This window comes from Pleuronectes platessa, chromosome 20 (genome assembly GCF_947347685.1).
Source record: "Pleuronectes platessa chromosome 20, fPlePla1.1, whole genome shotgun sequence".
NCBI classification, from domain to species: domain Eukaryota; kingdom Metazoa; phylum Chordata; class Actinopteri; order Pleuronectiformes; family Pleuronectidae; genus Pleuronectes; species Pleuronectes platessa.
Window position 1 is genome coordinate 5,766,311 of NC_070645.1, and position 20,545 is coordinate 5,786,855.

Below are 20,545 nucleotides of genomic sequence, written 5' to 3' on the forward strand. Positions count from 1 at the left end.
GCTTTATGTTTGACTTGTTAAAATAGTGCCCCCCCCCTCCCCCCCAGAGTTATTAATATTTACTTTTGGACCCTCCCCTTGACTTAGAACAACATTTCAACAGCTCAACTCAATTCCACACATTCGGAGCGGAATCAGCATTCGCCAAAATAATCGTAAACATACCAAATGCTGGAAATTTCCTGCATCCCAGGGTTTTTCCTGGCTGAAAATTAGCTGGGGGTGTTACTGAGTCAAACTTTTACAGATAGTCCCAGAACTTAAAGGGAAAGGTAAAGTGGGTGCCTGATAAGGACGGTATCGCTCTCTGTCCCTGCACTGGTTGCCTGTTCGTTTTCGTAATGATTTTAACGTCCTTTTGAGTCTGGCTTTCATGTAGTGCTTATAATTTTTTGGGCTTTATAAAATTTCAATTTTCTTGTTTTATTATCATTTACATTATCTTTTTCAATGCATGAATGCCCTGGTCTCTGAGCTCAATCCTTTTTCTTACCATTTTGTCAATCGCTTGTAAAGCTTGATTGATTGATTGAATATTTTATACCATACTACTGATCACAGTGAACTTACGTTACATCAAGGACATTGCTGAATTCCTCCCCAGCCTCAAGCTATGACCCATAGTTGTTTGGGACTTCCAACACGCAGCTGCAAGTGTGGGACTGGGGTCTTCTTGTAAATGTTCTCTCTCTCTCTATAGTACTATCTTTAGTTCGTTGCTCATTTCCCAAGTTAATTCGGAAATGTACTGAATTCTTTGATATCACTGTAATTGATTAAGGTTATTTGACTGTAACCTCCCTGGGTAAAGGCGTGACACTGGCCAGCACTTCATTCAGACCTCCTCGTGGCAAATTCAGCCCTTTGAGCACACTGCTTCAATGAGCTTTACAGGCAGGATCCTGCACTGTGTCTCTATGAGCCACTTCAGTCACAAGACGTTTGACATCATGGAATTCTAGAAAATCAAACCATTCCTCACATCCAGAGACCGTTCTGAAGTCCTGTTCTAAATTCTGTTGTCATGAAAAGCAAAGCTAGGGCTTATGTTTGCTTTGTTTGCTATAAACATGCATGTTTATACATACATATATACATTCATGTTTATAGTTAATTGACGAATCTTTTCACAAAACAGGTGATCATGAAAAGTTTGTTATAAAAATTACTATGTTCAATTCTACACATGTATTTGCACATGCATGTGTAGACAGGCTCAATCCCATTTCACCCCTCCTACCCCTTAACACTACCCCTCCGTTTTGTGTGTTCTTGTTGGGATGGAGGGGTAGGGGCAAGTGTTAGGGCTATACAGTTTATACTGTGAAAAAATCCCATAATGCCTTTTGAATCCCAGACTCACATGTAGTATTTTCTCCATTAATAAGGATTTAAAAATTATTAGAATAAAAATATCTTAGTTTTATATCGTTTCAATGTATTATGGCATTTTTTTTTAACAACAACCCTAAAAGAAATCGCTACCATTACACCTGCCAATGTCTCGGTAGCTAGCATGCTAATGCTACATCGTTATTGCTGATTTATGCACAATAACTTCTGTATTTTGACATAATTTCACGTTGCACGTTGTATTATCACAAATATTAGTTGGATATCATAGGTTGATCACTTTAGTAACTTCAAACAAAAGCATTGGTGTATTTAAGATCTACAATGTTATAACAATGAAGTACCTGGCAAAACTTTTTGTTGCGTCTGTTACTGACGACGTGTCGGGTTCCCGCAACGACTACTGATGACATAACAGTTTTTTGCAACGACTCCTGATGACGACAATGCTTGGACACAGTATACTTTATTTTCTCCCACCTGACACCAGGGAGGCTCCTTACTTGTCTGCCCCCTCCCAAAAAACATTTTTTGTACAGTCCCCTGCCAGTACAAAGGGGCAGCCTGTGACGGCCCAATATTTACATCAGCATCCATCTTGTTCTAGTCCCACTGTATGTGTTTCAAATCAAATGTATGAGAAAAGTGCAGAACCGCAAGCGTTTCTAACATGCTGTATCAAAATATGTCTGAGGTTTCAAATAAAAATGTTTTGTCTTGATTGATGAGTGTGTATTTATTTGCCCCCTTGCTTCCGTTTCGTCCTGAGCTCCTAATTTACATCAACTACCTCATCAAGGGTTCGTCCAAACATTGTAGGAAGCCTTCTTCTCGCTCCCTGACTCTCTCAACTTAGAAACCGTGTTGAAAAAAATAAATGCGTCTTTCTCCCGTTTGTTCTTTTGCCAAATGCCCCATACGTTGATCGGTGTGAGACAGCGTGAAGCTGCGTCCTCTGCAGGAACATTCCTTGAGTAATCCACACGTGACCACAATATGTAAACAAGACCCACATCTGTTTAGGTTGTTCAACCTCTTCTTTTACAGTTTGAAAAATCTGTAGTTGTAACACGTCAAAACTCAGAAAACACACTATCTAAAAAAATTGAATAACCTACTGTTCGCACACCAGTGTAGAGCACAGAGCATCTGCACAAATCTGTATAAATGTCACATGATATTATGAACACACAAATTCCAGCTCTGGTGTCATAAGAAGCGATTGGGAAAACAACAGTCTCTCCATCACAGATATGTACAAGAAGGAATTTTAATTGTGATTTTACACATTACTACAAGTTTGTTCACATTGGTTTCACATTTTGTAGGAGCATTTATAATAAACAATAAAAACTTTACTTTATAAACAAGCTCATTATTTTTGTCAATAAAAACAAAAATGTTGTATTTATTTGTCCAGTAGTAAATATCTAGGGAACAAAACACTCGTATGGCCTTCAGTCAACACCAACTATAAAACAATCGAAATAAGGAGTTTTGAAATGATATTCCCCCGATGAGGATCCTGTCTTTTTTCTTCACATATTCAGACACAGCAGTAGTAAGTGAACGCAGCCCTCTGCTGCTGATCTGAGATCGTCTGATCCCTTTGTCTTCTGTTCTTGTTTATGATAAACAGGCCATGTCAGGGTTGACAGCCCGTTGCACAGCACATTTCAGTGAAAGCCTCCACCGCCGCCCCTCTGCACGTCTGTGGGCCTATCTGCTTCTGATCCCACTGTCCTGGTCCCAGTTAGCTGAGATGCTCAGCACTAACCACAGACGCTGCCACAAGACCTCATGGGACTTTCATCATTACTATTGGCCACGTGCTAAAATCAAAAATTAGCAAAACACTGAAAATATGTGGTTGAAAATCTTCGTCACTCTTTGAAGTTTAAACACTACCAGCTGCACGCGGGGGTCACTAGAGGAGCACGGACGGAGGAGAGCACGCGGGTGAACTTATTACTCTGGAGAAGCAACTTCCTCCAAAAAAAACGAACGGGGAGCTGAAGGAAGCCACTGTCTCCAAACTATTCAGAGCAAATAAATTCACTATGATTAATGGCTCCTTAATTCCAGGCAGCACTCTTTATGGCCTCTGCAGCGTGCCCAACGTCAGAACTGATTCTGAAGAAATGTTAAAAAGGAAAAACATTTAGTCAGTTGAACAAACAAAAAAGGAAACATATTGTTCTTCTGGTGCGGCTGCTTATAGGCTTTTCCTTTTTTACACTTTTATATTTGACTCTCTAATTTCTCTTAATTTTAGCTTCTGGTTCAACTTTTACAACTTAGAGAAATAGTTCAGCATCTTGGGGACTAGATCATTTGTTTTCTTTCCAACATTTAGGTAAGAACATTGTATCGATGTCATGCCTGTGTGTTAAGTCGAGAGCTGGAGTCAGGATGTGGTTAGCTTAGCTTAACATGAAGACTGAAAGCAGAAGGGAAACAGTGAGTCTGGCTCCTTCTCTGCCTGGCTTCCTAATAAAGCATTTACAGAAGCAGTCTTAAATACTTGCAATGTTTACATCCATGTTTCCTTCCTGACAGGTTTCTTCTTCCTTGCCTTTAGTGGCGCATCTCCTGAACAGCCATGAACTGTTGATCTGTGGCTGAAACAAACGCTAAGACCGCACTTTCTGGTTTGCCTACAGAAATGGGAACACAACAAAACATTGGGAACCGTATCATGATAGTAATGAAAAGCTGGTTCACTCTCCTCTCCGTGCCAAATGTTGAACCTTGCGCAGCCCAGAGCAGGGGCCGAGAGGAAGTAGTAAGTCGGTTGCAGGAGCCTGGCCCTCGGGCCCATTGGTCATAAAGCCACAGTCGAGTGTATTAGTTGAGCCACAAACCCTCTGAGAAAAGAAACTGCCACTTTCTTTGGCTTGCCGTCTGACACAGGGACATTATTCACAGGAAATTAGAGGTTCTGCCTCCGCGCCTCGGCAGAGGCAGCAATTACGTCCGGCTCTGGCCTTTCTGTTTACCATGCTAGATCCCATGCTTCTCATTTCTTCAGGGAGGGGATAGAAATAGTGTAGGGATATCCCTGATGTTGTTTCCCCTGTTTTGAGGTACATGTGGGCCCCGGCATCTGCCACACCCCTGCATGTCAACTGGTGTGTCTCACCATTGGCCTGACCTTTACCCTGTCCAGACTGAGGCAGACATTTCCCATAGGTCGGGTTGATGGATGCAACCACACTTGAAGACTTTATTACATATTGCACAAGACTGATGTCTGGAATTTTCTTCCTGCAGTCGTGACATTAGTCTGTTCACATTTAGGGTGGATGCAGTAATAAATATATATCGCTTATTTTTACGGTCAGGCTGTCCCTCAGAGCGTGAGCTGTGTGTTGTGATACTAGCCCAGTCGTTGGAACCAACCTTTTGAAGTCCTTTTAAAGATCCCACATCTCCCCAGGCGTCCTGCAGCAATATTTCATAAAAGTAACTAATGAACAGTAAAAGTCCTTTCCAAATATTAGAAGTGGCTTTTCGTCCCCTTCAGTGTCTAAGGGCCAGTTTTAATATAAGATGACAAACTGTTGCACAGCAGTGGCAGCAGCGTGGTTTGCTTGCGCCGCAGCCATTAAAAACATGCGTGTACACAACGGCCTCTCAGAGCTCCGTCCAAACACGGCGCAGTGCTCTCTGGAAGCCGAGGGACCAGGGCGAGAACACTTCCTCTGTTCTCAGTCTGTAAATTAGCTTTTATATCATTACAGCATGCTCACACCACCAGCTCTTCTAGTTCGAGCCACGCGTTTTGCGCTCCCTCGCTGTTCGCTCAGCGGCCTGCCTCCCTGCATCCCCGATTCCATTCCTCACAACGTCTCAGGATTCTATACTCTCTGGCTAAAGTGCTGTCCTGTGATGCACATGCATATCGCAGTGGACTTTCTTTTCCAAAAACATTTTAAGGGGCGTTTTCACGGCACTAATGAATCCTGACATCCCCTTCCATAAAGAGTAAATAACAAGCTGGCATGACAATAAATAAACAGAGAAATGAGTGGGTAAATACCACAGCGTCTGGGTCACATTTCAGAGCTGCAGGACTAACGTCTCCATAAAGGTCTCAGAAAGATTCATAATATCTTCACTGGTCATGACAGCTGTGGCTTTTAGTAATATATGTTAATTACAAGTATTAGGCTTTTTAAGTCTCAGTGCGCGTATGAACCATGTATAGATGCATAAAGTTTTACGTCTGTTCTGAATGGCCACACTTTAGAACTGTGTCACACTTGGTGTTATGTAACAGGACATTTTTATGACAAAACATTTTCTTGCAGTGGCATATGTACTGCTCATAAACATTAAGGGAGCACTTGATCGTCACAGTATTACACCAAGTCAGGTAAACTTCAGGGATATCGATCTGTGCATTTAGGAAGCACAACTGCTCTCTCTGGGGCGGCTCTGGCTGAGGGGTGGAGTGGTCGTCCTCCAACCTGAAGGTCGGCAGTTCGATCCCCAGTCTGACCCATCTGCATGCCGACGTGTCCTTGGGCAAGATGCTGAACCCTGAATGGCCCCCCCATAGAATAACAAAGTACTGAGAATAGATGCACTGTATGAATGTGTGTGTGAATGGGTGAATGTAAAACTGTACTGTAAAGAGCTTTGAGTGGTCATCAAAGACTAGAAAGCCATTTATCCTTCATGGCTGACTCTTCTCTAGTTTTGTGCTCCACTAGTGTCCTGGTCACTACTGGCATGTGACGGTACCTGCAGCCCAATCAGGTTGCACCTCCAGGATGGCTTATTTATACGTGCGGTCGCAAGAGGGTTTGTCTAATTTTTTCCGTCGCAATTATTTCTCCACAAAATGAATGTGCTGGCAAAAAAAAGTGCTTTATTCCACAGAAATGGCAGCACGGGCAAGAAGTGAAATCGTGGTAGCTTTAGTCAGTCTATGATTTATGGCATATGTGGCAAAAGTACTCTCGTTCTTTACTCAAGTATGGAAGTACAGATACTTGTGTCAAAAAGTATTTTAATACTTTATCTTGAGTAAAGAGGTTGAATCAATACATTGAATTTGACTTGGGTCATTTTTGTAAATGTATTGATTCAACCTCTTTACTCAAGTTAAAGTATAAAAGCACAGGCTCTAAAAATGAACCCAAAGTATGACATGTCACATTAATAGAGTTCGAAGACTATATAACTTACACCACTCTTAGTTCAAATCAAATATATAAAAAAAATATACATACTACAAACTCTGAAATAGGAAACCATCTCCCTATAGATGTACATTGAGGAAACACAAAAGTGAATTAGAGCTGTGTTGCACCATAGGGCTTCATTCAGCCTGCACTGTTAAAGTGCAAAGTGTTCCATGAAAGAGAACTGGTTGCAGACCATTAGGAGGCAATGTTGCACATAAACATTTAAAAAAAAACTGTTCTTATTGTACCATGAACCTTTTTGCTATTTTCAGTATCTCTATTAAACCAAATGAGCAGTGATCCAGGGAACAGCGTCAGTACCCAGCAGTCCCGAAGTTCTACCAAGTTTCTATTTCACAAAGAAATATCGAATGCAGCCACAGACATCTGTGAGAATTGCCAGTCAGACTTTGTCTTTAAAAACACTGACATTTTTATCCCATGAATATAAGAGGCAGATTGGTTGGAGGCTCTGGGCACGATTCATGTTAGATTCGTCATCCTGGCTCATCCCGGCCTGCTGCGGCACTCAACATCTAATGAAAGCGTCTACTGACCGGATCTGTTGTCTGTTGTAGTCAGTGTAAGGTGGAAGAGGGAGGGGGCCCAGGGTTCAGGATATGCTTGTCAACCGCATTAACAGATCTGAGCTTTTTTTCTCTGCCTGACCTTGAAATTGAGGAAATTGTGAAATTTTAGACACCACTTGATGAAATTTGATGAAACTTGGAAGGTACGACTTAAAAAAAGAGAATCCCACTGATTAGCCTCCAAAAGGTAAGTGCATCTTTTTTAAGCAACAACATGTTTGTGGTTAATTTTCTGTTCACACTGATTTACTGTCTTTTACATTCTACAGCTTGCCTTGTAATGTGATACGTGGTAGTTCACTGTACTTTTTAGCTTTGTGTTCACAGAATGTTTTTTTTGCGTGACCTACAGCCTGTCTGCACGTTTTCATCTCGCGCTTACACCAAACTAGAAAAGGAGAGGATGCTGAAAGCCAACAGGCAGTTTTATTCTCTTGCAGACAAAGGATAATGTCTGGTAAAGATGCTCAGAAATGCCAAGATCCTCACACAGCAGACAGTGATGAATTGGCACGCACTCCCAGCCGCACAGCTGTGAACCATAAGTCCGGCCAGGTTTCCCCCACTGGATCCTGAACCAACCTGAGAGCTGCGTATGGCACCGCACCAACAATTATATTATCCCGGAGTTTTCATCAGAATCTTTTCATCAAGCTATCACAACTCTGGACCTGAGGGGAAGACATGCAACTGAGGGGAATAGCACCAAATCAACAAATCATCAGCAAGGCATTATGGAACATCCTATTTAAATCTGTGACTGATTGCACACTCTGAGACACGAGCACAAAGCGCAAACCTGTAGTGGATGCTGTCAGCTTGAGTTCCTTCACAGAATTAAGAATAATACTTGTTAAAGTGGTCAATTAGGCTCACGTTCAAAAGTGCATTTTTCTGCTCTGGAGTGGTGTTGCGTCTCTTTTATGTGACATTCTCGTCTTTGACCTCGGAACTCCAATGGGTTTTTTCTTTCTCTCTTTTCTACTTGATTTAATTCTGACATTAATAAATGTCCTCTCCCTCTTTGCGATGCATAAATAACCTCGTGTTCCAGACGAGCTCGCTGCTGTCTGTCAGGTTGCCCAAGCACTCCCAAAAATACTTCAGAGCTTTGCAACCGTCTGCTCACAGAGAAAAAATACCTGGAGACTCAACAATCAAAGATAGTAGAACCAGAGCTGTTGAGGCGCTGACACGCGGATAACTGAAAGGCTTCACTGAAGTTTCCGTGCTGGCATTATTAATGACCAACTCCAATATGCCTTTTTGTTATTCTAACATGAGTGAGTAGTTTTGGCAAGGCGTAGGTGAGTGAGAAGCACGCTTTGTTTGACTTAATTCTACTTGGATCGACAATACAAGAAAATCAAAGGGTCCAGTTCCCAGTGAAAGCACATTACTGGACAGATGTATCCATCGCCTCCTCGTACACTGGACACTGAACTGGAATCTCCTCCCCTGTGAAGCAGCATGTGCCTATTTAGTAGCCATTTATGTGTTCTTGGAAAGCCATATTTAAAAAGACAACAGAGGATGGGAAGCTTAAAAGAGCCCCTGGTATTCCAAGTTGCAATTATTCCCCACTGTAATTTCAAGGAGCTATCCCAGTGACTAATGGCATTTGGTTTTGACTCCTGATTCCTTTCAGAAGACATGTAGAGAGCGCCACACGTTGCAGCTTCCTGATTAGAGTCCTGGATGTTTAAAACCTCCCTGAAAAACTGTAATTGGGTCATTTTAAACAACCTGCAAATTTACTCCTCTGTCACATTTTCCACCAAAGCCGGGAAACTATCAAACAAATATGTCTGTGGCTTTACAAGTAGTCTGTGCGCCACAGTATATAATTCCAACTTGGTTTACACGACGAAATTAAGTCCCGGCCTGGAGTGAAAACATCATCCTAAATGAGGGGAAGATTATGGGTGCTAAAACTGTGGTTTTCAAAAATAATTTGGATAGTAATGGCGTAAGGTGTTGACGTTTAGCTAACACTGATTTCAACCTTTCGTAGCCAGATCCTTTAATACATATTGAATGATGAACTACCTCAAGGCCAAAAACAGAGTGTTCCCTGTTTTTGGCCTTGCTGGATCTGTGATGTTTAATGAACGTCTGCTTTTCACTTTTACTCTCACCGCTTCAAAAACAGACGAGCCAGTCCTACATTTGAGGATTTGTTGTGGATCTTCATCCATCAATACAACATTTAATTTATCAAAAGATCGAAAAACCATTTAATTACCTCTTTTAGTGTTGTGTTTTCTGTAGGGATCAGAGTTCATTTGGAAATTTAAGGAGTAAAACAAATGTTGCAAGAAAGTAATTAAGATGCATTTATTTGTCCCAAACACATGCACAGACATGCACAGGCACACTCATGCAGGTAGGGACATTTAACCTCTGCTTTTGACCCATCTGGTGCAGGACACACAGAGCAGTGAGCGACCATGTACGGCACCCGGGGAGCAGATGTTGGGGGAGTAAGGTGCCTTGCTCAGGGGCACTAGACAGGGTAGGGAGAATCCTCTTGGATTTTTGGAGAGATAAATCCAGGTTCGTCTTTTTGTTGTTTCTCCGTGGAGTCGAACCAGAGACGAACCAGAGACCTTTTCTGCCCATAGTCCAAGTTTCTGCCACTAGTCCACCGCCTCTCCACTACAACCGCCCCTTGGTTGGCCCAGACCCAAAGCCACATACAAATGAATTGCAGTACACGTGATATAAAACAATGCTATAGTGAGTGACACATGTATATAAAACATGTAAGAACGGGGCTACATGATCCCAAAATGACGCTGACATTTAAACTTAATTGTCTTGGATAGAAGAGGTAGGATGACGTTGAACTACGGTTTCCTTCCTCGCCTTAATGAAAAGAAAACCTCAGATGTAGGGATACAGACCATATTATACAAATCAGTATAAAGATATATTGGAACTTGGGTCTTTATCAAAAAGGTTACTCAGTGGTTTATTATTACACTACACAAACATTGGGAAATTAAAAAAAGACAGATTCAAAAGATAAGTTTGGTCATAATCTAAGCAGCCGAGGAATTCTGATTTTATAGCCCCAATTTATATCAGTTGAATTAAGAGAAAATCAGCGTATTTGATTACAGATGACAGCAGATAGAAACAAATCTGCATGTCCATTAGTCTATCAATCTCGTTTTTGGCAAAAATAAGAGTTGTCAATAAAGCTATTGTCCTGTTTTCCCAACTTGCAGTCGTGGGAACAAAGTGCCAGTGAGAGATACATATATTCAAATGTGTAAACTCATTCTGCCGCTAGCAACTGTGCTAACAAGCTCCATGACGGACAATTCTGTTGTTTTGAATGGATGAAACCACACTTTTATTAGCTGCAGGGTCGTGTTTGGGGTTGATGGTGCATGGGCAGTCAGACGTTCATGACTGTCACACCAGCGACTGAGGTTCAAGTCCACAGTCCTGTCTGTGTTTACGTTTAAGGAAAAGCACACGCTGGGGGAGGATGTGGTTTTGGTTAAACCTTAACCAAGAGTTGTAAGAGTCTAAATGCTAGAGTCCCTACAAGTTAATATTGAACTGCAGGATAGACTATTTTGGTGGTATAAACAAATGTGTTTCTAATTCTATTGATACGTTCAGTTTCAAGATATTTGCAATTTGTCAAATATATAAATGTCCTCAGTATGATTACAACAAAACGACAGCCAGACCCAATTCCGCTTCCTACTATATGTATTTGCTGTTGCACTTTAGTTGTGTATAAATGTCATATTGTGACTGACTTGTGTGTCAATTCCTTGATGTGAACAGCCCTTGTTGTGAGGCCTGACTATGGAGGACACTTGGTATGGGTTAAAAATACTGGATCCTTCACTTCCTTCCCATAATTCCATTCAATAGCATCTTTCATCAGGCATGTGTTGCCTGTAAACACCACATTGTTCAAACTCCACACACTTAATTTGTGTTAGAATTTGTAGTCAATTGACTTTGGTCTGTAAAATGAGCGGTGTGTCCCCATAAGTAAAATCTTTTTTAATGGATTAATCATGGTTTTATGTTTCCCTGGAACTAGAGTAGGAGACTCGGGTGTCACGGGAAAGTTTTTAAACTATTACAAGAATCACTTCCTAAGCTCCTGTATCATTTGAGCCCAAAAATTGCCAGTATCTGCACAATGTCTCAGCTGTGTCTAACTTAATCTAAAATATAAGTTTTGGTGCCAGGCCTCTGAAAACCATTATTAGTCAAATGCAAATGACCAGTAGAGCCACAGAGATTAGAGGACAACGAAAGCAGATGCCAGTTTAATTCATGAACTCCAGCCTGAGATGAAACAGAGCCATGCACAGGGTTTGCCTAAAGAGTCCCTGCCACCAACCCCGACCGAGCAGGACATCATGATTAATGTGGTGCTCCTACCTGTTGAATCATTCGGTACGCCCATACTAGACAACAAGCAGGAGTCTGAAACACAGATATGTTGAGCTAGAGCAGAGGCTCTGGAAGAGGTGCATTAAGATTAAAGAGATGCCGATGACAAGCGCATGTATTTTCACATCCCTAGAGAAGCTTGTTGTGACCCGCAGGTTTCACTAACACAGACGAGGTCATGGGAGGTGACATAAGTTCACTTCAGGCGGGAAGGAAACTTACATATTGTGTATAACCTGAGCAAATAAACCCTCCGTGACCTTAATTTACGTGATTACATGACTGGGCCATTCATTGCATATTTGCACGAGCTGTTAGTAAAAGTTAGTGTAGCGGCTCTTTTCTCAAGCGATGGGGACAACTGAGGTGCTAACATCTACCCAGGTTAAGAGGTTCAGATTGCCTACAACAACCCACTAGAGCAGCTTATTTGATGCTAAGCAGTTGACAGTTTTATTGCTTGACACCAACAGCTTAACCAGCCGAGCGCTGTAAGTTTTATACAAAAGGGTAAAAAACTAAAATAGAGCCCTTTGAAAAGGTCATCAAAATAAAATAAAGTAATTAATTAAACTACAAAAGTAGTCCCTTTGGAGTAGTCCCAACTTCCTTCCTCCAAGTTAACGAGTGTGAGATCCAAAAGTTCAGTTTATGACAGACTGAACATGAATGACACAGTATTTGCATTTCAGCAAGACAAATTAATTTGTTTTAAAACACAGTCAATATATTGCACGTAAATATGAACTATCACAACCTAAAACATCAATATTTTTTTAATATTAAAATAATACAACAAGCACTAAATTAAGTTGAAAGCATTAGAAAACATTCTCATTGTTTTCTTATGGAAAGTATCTGACTTAACTAGCAAGTTTAGTGTATTCTTTCTCCACAGTAACTACAGCAACAAGCTAACAGAGACATGAGAGTTTGAGCTCACTGCAGTTCCAACTGATGACACCACAAAAGATGTCTACCTCTTGTTCTCGGTTGAGTTTCTGATAAACAAACAGCTTATTAGCGTTGACACATAGAATAATCACGATTTTTAATTACTCGCTGGTTTTATTTATCTGTAATTATTCAGCCACATTCATGTTTTAGGTGCTTTCATCAAGGGGTCCCAAATTGTAAGTGCAAAGACTGCCCCAGGCACTGTTTACAGAACGTGTACAACACTGTTTCACACTCCTCTTGGGGGCAGCACACACTATCTCTCTAAATTACATGTATAGTTTTGGTAACCATATGTTTCACATGGGTAACATTGACTTCCCCTGTTAAATTAAAATAAGTACAAATAAACAATAATTACACAGACCTAACCGTGCCTATGGCTCTTGCTGCTTAGTCACGTCCCTCGAATCACTACCTTGAATAAACCCCAGCTGAGCACCACAGGACCTATGACTCATGAGCTCATACTGTGACAGCTTTTATAAATGAAGTCAATGACAGGGTACCTCAGGAGTAATGAACAGTGGCATGGCTAAATAGTACGATCCTTTTTCTCGATGTCACTAGAACGAGCCGGATTATGTCGGGTTTGATTCTGATGAAATAATCGGTGTTGCAGCAAAAGCAGTGGGTCTGAGTTTGATACTGATGTCCGCTTCAGGCAACCTGAAGATGATGTTCCACACGACAGAGGATGGACGGTTTGTTCAGGTGAGGAATGCAAAGGAATTTACGGTGTCAAAAACTAATATGATAAGACCATAGGACCATTTAAGATCAATATTTGGTCTCACTGTGTGGGTCCCTGTACACTAGTAGGGGTTTTGAATTTGATTTAATTTAAATCCAATACCACTTCTTCTTCTTCTTCAAAAAAAACCTCTCATGTGGTGTAATCCAAATGTTTGTAAGCCCCGATATTTCAATTGAAGTCGAAACGACATCGTGTTCACCATGTTTTTGGCCTAAACGTCCTCTGATCATACTCATGTATAAACAACAAAGTTCATACAACTCATCAAGTGGGTTTTGATACCAGCTGTTTCATTCTAAGCTAGACTAACTGGATGCTGGTTGGTGTCATATTCAGTATTAAAATACAAGCGTGGTATTGACCTGCTTATCTAATCCATATATCGTGCTTTATGCAATGGTTTGTAACTGATTTAGTTAACATTAGTTAATACTTTGTTAACTATTAATAACCCATTAGTTCCATCCTCATTAAAGTGATAAAGCCTTTATAAAGGGTGTGTTATTAAAAAGTGGTAACAAGACTTATTAGGCAAATAGAATAAAATTTGTGTCAGGAGGCTGAATGATGAACTTGTTTTAAAGGTTCAGTGTGTAGAGTTTAGTGACATCTAGTGGTAAAGTTGCATGTTGCAGCTGAATAACCCTCACCTCACCATCTCCGTTCAAACCTGAGAGAGAACTTGTGGTAGCCGTCAGTTTAGTTTCTCCAGTCTGGGCTACTGTAAAAAAATATGGCAGCCTCCATAGAAAGGACCTGCTATTTAAATAGTATTTAAATATAAAGGGCCAATTCAAGGGGAAAGAAAACAACAATTTATAGAATTTAGATGAAACACACTAGTGAAAACAAAACTATGATTATTTTATATTCAATTTCTGCCAAAAGATCCCTTTTGCCTAAATCTTGCACACAGAACCTTTAAGAAAAGCAACATATTCAAAGCAGCCTGGCTTCAGTGATCTCAGACAGCCCACTTTGTGCAGCGTGCTGTCCTCCCTCCCTCCCTCCCTCCCTCTCCGCCCCTGTGCTGGCCTCGGCCCCAGAACCGGCGTAAACCATCAACAATATGTTCGCAGGCTCGGCCTGTGTGCGAGGAAACATGAGCAGGGTGGGATATTCAGAGTCCCGGGCGGAGAGGCGCAGGCCGCTGGATAAAGCGGAGGAGGAGACGGCGGTCCGTGTGGTTTGAGCTCCGGATCTCAGGACAGGAACATGTGAGCGGGGAATGGGCGACTGGGAACAGGATTATTGTTACACACAGCAGAGAGACGCAGGAGGGGCCCGGGACAGGTACCTGACACACACTCTCACACACACCGAGTATTGATCAGCAAAGGACCGATACATTCTTATTTTTATTTTCAGGTTATTTATTGCAGCGTAGATGTAGTGGATGATAATCTGATCTATAGTCAGTTTACCAGACTTTGAATGGACTGAGTTTACACTGCGCTCTATCCAGACACTAGTCTGTATGACTTTCATATAGATGCATATAAAATATAACAGACATAGATTCTAATAGGAGGTTTTTATTGTTTCATTGGACATCATGGTGCTCCACATATATTGGCATCAGGCTGCTGCCCAGTGGCACCCCATCACGGTGCCACACCGTTTGCAAAGATTAAATATTTTACATTTACAGATAAATTAAAAAAAGGCAAAAACAAAAGGAGCAAGTTTCTGCTCCTGCAGGTTTGTTCGTTGTGCATTTCAAAAAACGGAGCGCACCAACAAAAATAAACCATTGAGGATTTATAGCGATGCGCGACCGCGATGGAGAGGAGGAGACGCAGGGATATTCACTCCTGAATTTAACACAAGTTTTATTTTTGTATCCAAGTCAAGTGTTTGCTGTCCAAACCACCGACACTGTCCTGTAGTTTGGAGTAAATTCTCCTCCGGGCAGGGAATGAAGTCAATGTGTTTTAAACAGAACTCATTGGAATTATGTCACTTAGATTTTATTCAGCCTCAAACCTGATTTTCCTCCTAACTTGTGAATGAGCTTCTGCTGCAGCGCGGAATCTTTGCGCACGACCGAAGTTAAACGTATTTACCCCAAATTACACATAATGGATTTAATGGACCTGCGCCGATTCTTCTGGGCTTTAATCTGCGTTGGTTTCCAAAAAATGTCTATTTGACGAAACAAGTAGAACCGTTTAAACGCGACTCTTTTTTTGGAGGTGGAATCGTAGATGCAAATGTTGCACAAAGAGCCACCTTTTACTGACACATCACAGCAGCGCAGTTACGCGTGGTCCGCTTTAACTGGAGCTGGTCTGCAGACAGTTTAATGCAGTGTAGTATTATTGTAGCAGCAGGTAGAGTGACAAGTACCCTACACACATCGGTGTGACGGTATCTAATAAGAATTAATGCTTAACGGGTGTTTTGTCAGGGACTAATATAAATTCTGTTCAGTTTAGTTTGTCCCTGATATCAAAGTTTTATTTCCCGTTTAGCATCTTGCACCCAAGTTACTCATTTAGTTCACGACCACTTACACGTTTTGTAAAATATCATCCCTTGTTCCACAGGAGAGACGCGGGGCCACTGTGATAAAACCCAGGAGATCTCTATTTTTTTTTCTTCCTTTTTCAAACATTTTTGCGCACCAGAGAAATCGGGTGGACTATCTGGCCCAAGATGAACACCATTGTGTTTAACAAGCTGAGCAGCCAGGTCCTGTTCGAGGAGAAGGCGAAGGAGGTGGAGATGAGCAGCAGAAATTATCTAGAAGTCATCGACGGGCAACATCCAGACCTCCTGTCCAGCAACCAGAGCATCAGAGACAACCAGGCCATCAGACACAGGCGGAGCGGGTATGTGTGCGCGCCCCTGCGCTGCTGTGTTTAACGCTGCTGCTGCCCGGCATGTGTGTGGCTTGTATTAACATGAGGATTAACTGGAGTGCCGGAAGCCCGCGAGGAATCCCTCTATTTCACGGTTGTTCCGCTCAGCACAAAGTTGTGTGAACAAAAGAGCTGGCTTCGCTAGAGCTCTGTGATCGTATCTCCACGCTGTGCGCGTGATAAGACAGATTCAGAAATATCAAGCTCACGCCGGGCGTCATGGGTCATATTACTGTAAAGATGTAATGCTGATATTTATATGAGCACAAGTCCCATTGGGTTTTGTAACAATTCTTTAAATTTCAAACAGATCAAGTCGTTTCTGTGGCTGCGTAAAAAGTAACCGTTTACCCCAGAAATCCAACGATTACGCACAGATAAAATAACCACATTGGATGACATTTACATGTGGAAAACTACTCATGCTTTACCTTAAGACTTCAACACTAATCTGATGTTCCAGTCTGACTTTTTCCACTTGGCTCTAGTGCAATAAGAGATCAGGAAATTATACCCTTCGTCTTCATTTGGGTGTTGATGTGGACACCTAATCTTAAGATTAATAAGTAGGTCAACCTTGTTCGGTAGCGTGTCTCATAGAGGTCTCCATCTGTGTCTAATAAAGAAATTCGTCCTTCAACTCGCTGTGTGGTCTAGTCGACCACATCTTAACTGTATCTTTTATTTTATTTTTCGTTTTTCAGTGACAGGGAGCAGGTGTAAGTGAAGGTCATGTCCTGATATCACATGTTTGTTTGAATGTGCAGTGGCCAAGGTGAGACAACTGAGGGGAAGCAGTGCCCTCCAGAAGCCTATGAACCTGTAATCATAAAGTGTGACGTGTCACCTCAGGGGAAACATCAGGACTAATGAGGAACATTAAATTATTTAAAAAAAATAAGTGTTCGCTAGTGTGGGTGGGTGTTTATGTGCACGAGAAGTTCAGAACACCTAGTAAAATGTTCTTTAGGATGTTCATACCGATCTAGATTACAAGGAAAATATTTGTAGAACATGGACCTCAGGCAGACTTGAGGTTAGACTAAAATATGTGACATCTGCAGTCAGTTGAGCTTTCTTTTTTCTGGGGAGATACAAGAAGAAGCTGAGCACAGCACCACACTGACATCTACAGGTTCATAAAACCTGGAGCTACAGGTGAGAAACCCTCAAAGCTCGGGAAAGACGAATGACGGCTTTAGATACACTTTAAATGTTCCTTTAGGGACTCAGTAATGAATTTCGGGAATAGTTTGTGGTGGTTTTTTTTGCAATCCCACTACAGTATTCTTCTAACAGCTGAACCTTAAAGCCTATTGGCTCTATCTCCAACCCACGGTAGATTCCTGATGTGATGTTTTTTTATGTGCATCCTCTGGACATGTGTCACAGCTCTTTTCTGTAAAGGAAGAGGCAGAAGAATAATTTGTGTTCTTTGTGTCACTCCCCTGTGTGATGGCTTGGCTGCGATCGTGACCCAGCTACATTGTTCTTGATCCACTTCGCCCACGTGTAAAATGTTAATCTGGCAAAAAAATGTTTTTGTTTGCTTCATTGCAACGTGTTGGTGGTTTGTGGGACACGCAATGAAAAGAAAACTGCGAGCAGCCGTCTGCTTCTCTCTCTCTCTCTCTGTCTGCTTCAGTCTCTCTCTCTCTCTCCCCTCCTCCAATGTGTCCTTGCTTAATTTGCAGTGCTTTGGGTGAGAAAATTGCACACTGGATAGAGAGTGTTCACTTTATGTGTCATGACTGGCCAACTCAGACTACATTGCAGCTGTGTTATATTGTTTGGTTCACTTCGATAAACAACACTGGTTCTGGTTGATGAGTTTAAGGCCAGATTTTAATTTCAATTTGAAAAGGTAGAAATTAAATTTAAATTCTGTCATGAAGTGTAAAATGCATAAAGTGAACTTGTCAAAATGTTTATCTTGGACAAAAAGAACAACCACATCCTGCACGTGTTTTAGGCTGACGTGTCTGATTGTTAGTTTAAAAAGAGAAATCAATACTACTCAATATAATAACTAAAAAAGAAGAAATTATTCAGCCTTATACTGTATATTCTATCTGGCTCAATATTAAGCTAATTTATTTTCCACAGGGGTCGGCCCGGTGGCGGCAAAGTCCGACACAAGCGCCAGGCCCTGCAGGACATGGCGCGGCCGCTCAAGCAGTGGCTCTACAAGCACCGAGACAACCCCTACCCCACCAAGACGGAGAAAATCCTGCTGGCCCTCGGCTCACAAATGACCCTGGTCCAGGTGAGTCTATTGTTGTCCACTCTGTCATGCTGCCAGTCAGCTCATAATAATGATAGTAATCACAAAAATGTAATGCTGCATAAGTGAAAAAAGTGAGAGGGACTTTATGGACCATTCATGAGTGTGATCGGTGAGGGGGGAAAAGTGAGATTTGATCCCTTTGGTTTAGTGTCTGTCTAATTAGGTCTGAAAGGCTGGATTTGAACTCGCATTTGCAATTAGGAGCGTATGGGCCCAAAGTGTTTTTACATCTTGAACTGTTTATTTTACAGCTCTCATGCAGCGGTGAATTGTTAATTCTACTTTTCTTCGAAACGCTCCAGTTGGCAGTTACGCTGGTTCCTTCTTATTCCACAGCGGTGTGAAGCTTGTAGTCATGAATTCAAATTGTAGTCGTGTTCTGTGTCTTTGGCTGTGACCTTTGTAGAATTATGACCCATTAAGAAAGTAATTTAGACTTTTCAACTCTTTTTCATATTGCATTATAACCAGAAAGTCGTTTTCTTCTCTCATCTCATTCAAATTGAATACATTGTGCAGGTCGTTAGGTCAAAACTATTCTGAAAATGACCCCTCAGATTTGTCCTCAGATCCAATGAAGGTCCAAACCCATATATATTAAAAATAACCTGCACTATAGTGTATTGTAGTTCTGTTGTACCGTTGATATTTATTTATATATTCTTCCTAATGCTACAGTTCTGTTATCTTCATTCATTTGTAATTTCACAGTTATTGGTAAAAGCTGATGTCGTCCTAAATGAAAGTTGGAGTTGTCTAAGTCAGTGATTATGATTTAAAACCGCTCAAACAAACTAGCCTCCCTGCTCAGGTTCTTATTTCTTTTAATTGTTTATAAAATAATTCATAATTTTCCAAGATTTTTATTTGAAATCTTGAAAAATAGCTTTACATATGCATTTCCTTAATTCTCGTTCTTTAATTAGTTACATGATCCATTTTATTTCTCATCAGACCCGCCAAAAGCCCCTCACCCACACGACTGATCCACACTGGATACACTGCAGTTATGAATACAGGATTTTCTTTATGCCTTAAGTTCTATTGCACCCTCTACTGATAATACCAGAGCAACGTGGTAGAGCTGACAAACAGACCAGTTAGAGGGAAAACCCAGTGGTGAATACGAGTGTATATTGTGTCTGGTGCATCCAGCTGTGTGTGTACAGTATCATCTGGTTGACAAGGTCACTGATACGGCCTCAGAGCGTCTGCAGCAGCTTTTTCGGGCCGCCGGCCACGTCGCTTAATCTGGTTCTCATTTTGGGGGCCTGATGGAGCTGTTTGTTTTGGTGAGCGCGAGCAGAGTGCAGAGGAATGCTTTGTGTTGGACAGTGGGATGCCGTGCTGTGAACACACACACACACACACTCGCACACACACACACGAACAATCCCAAACACGCATTCATTTAAGCTGACACCCAAATAGCAGCAGCGGTGGTGTCAAAGGTCAGTGGAAGATTTTGTGAATCTGAGCGAGAGAGGTGACACGAAGGTAAATTATTTCCATCACATTTTCCACCAGGAAAGAGGTCCTCAGGGGGATCTGTGGATTCTGTACTCAAGTTATTTTTTGTCGTCGTCTTCTTTAATTTTTGGCGCTGAGCTGATCAAGAGAAAATCAATTGCCAATAATTGTTGCAATCAATTAATCATTTCGTTATTTATTAAGTAAACATATCTGATATCTGTTTCTACTTTCTACTTCCTCAGCTGTAAAAATATGCAGCTTTTCTCAGTTTTTTCTTCGTGGAGGACATAAGAATTTGATTATATTTGGTTTTTACGACTTCTGTTTGGCCACAACAAGCAAACGTTAAGATGTCACCTTGATATCTGGGGACATGTGACAGATGTTTTTCACTCTTGTCTCTCCTTAATTTATCGAAGATTAAAATAGCTGTCAGCTGCAGCCCTAAGGTGGCAGCTCTTTTTCCCTCCCCATCCGTTCATGGAGGCTAAGAACGACCCACTTCTTCCACCATTTGGTCCAAATGAAGCCGCTGCCAGTATTGCAGAGCGCATCCCTCCCTGTGCAGTTTTCCCAGTGTGCTCCCACCTGGCACCAGGTGTCCGAAGCAACTAAATCTGTCATGTCGGAGCGTAACA

General features: G+C 41.6%; 1 protein-coding gene across 1 annotated transcript in view; it reads left to right on the top strand.

Annotated features, from left to right (window-relative positions):
• The first annotated feature begins 14,390 nt into the window (after window positions 1-14,390).
• mkxa (mohawk homeobox a) overlaps window positions 14,391-20,545 on the top strand; it is a 28,664-nt gene continuing 22,509 nt past the window's right edge. Inside the window, exons 1-3 of the mRNA XM_053412624.1 lie at window positions 14,391-14,576; window positions 15,833-16,117; window positions 18,254-18,413. Of these exons, the coding sequence (XP_053268599.1) occupies window positions 15,942-16,117; window positions 18,254-18,413 (336 nt within the window). The 5' untranslated portion in view covers window positions 14,391-14,576; window positions 15,833-15,941. The remainder of the gene's footprint in view (window positions 14,577-15,832; window positions 16,118-18,253; window positions 18,414-20,545) is intronic.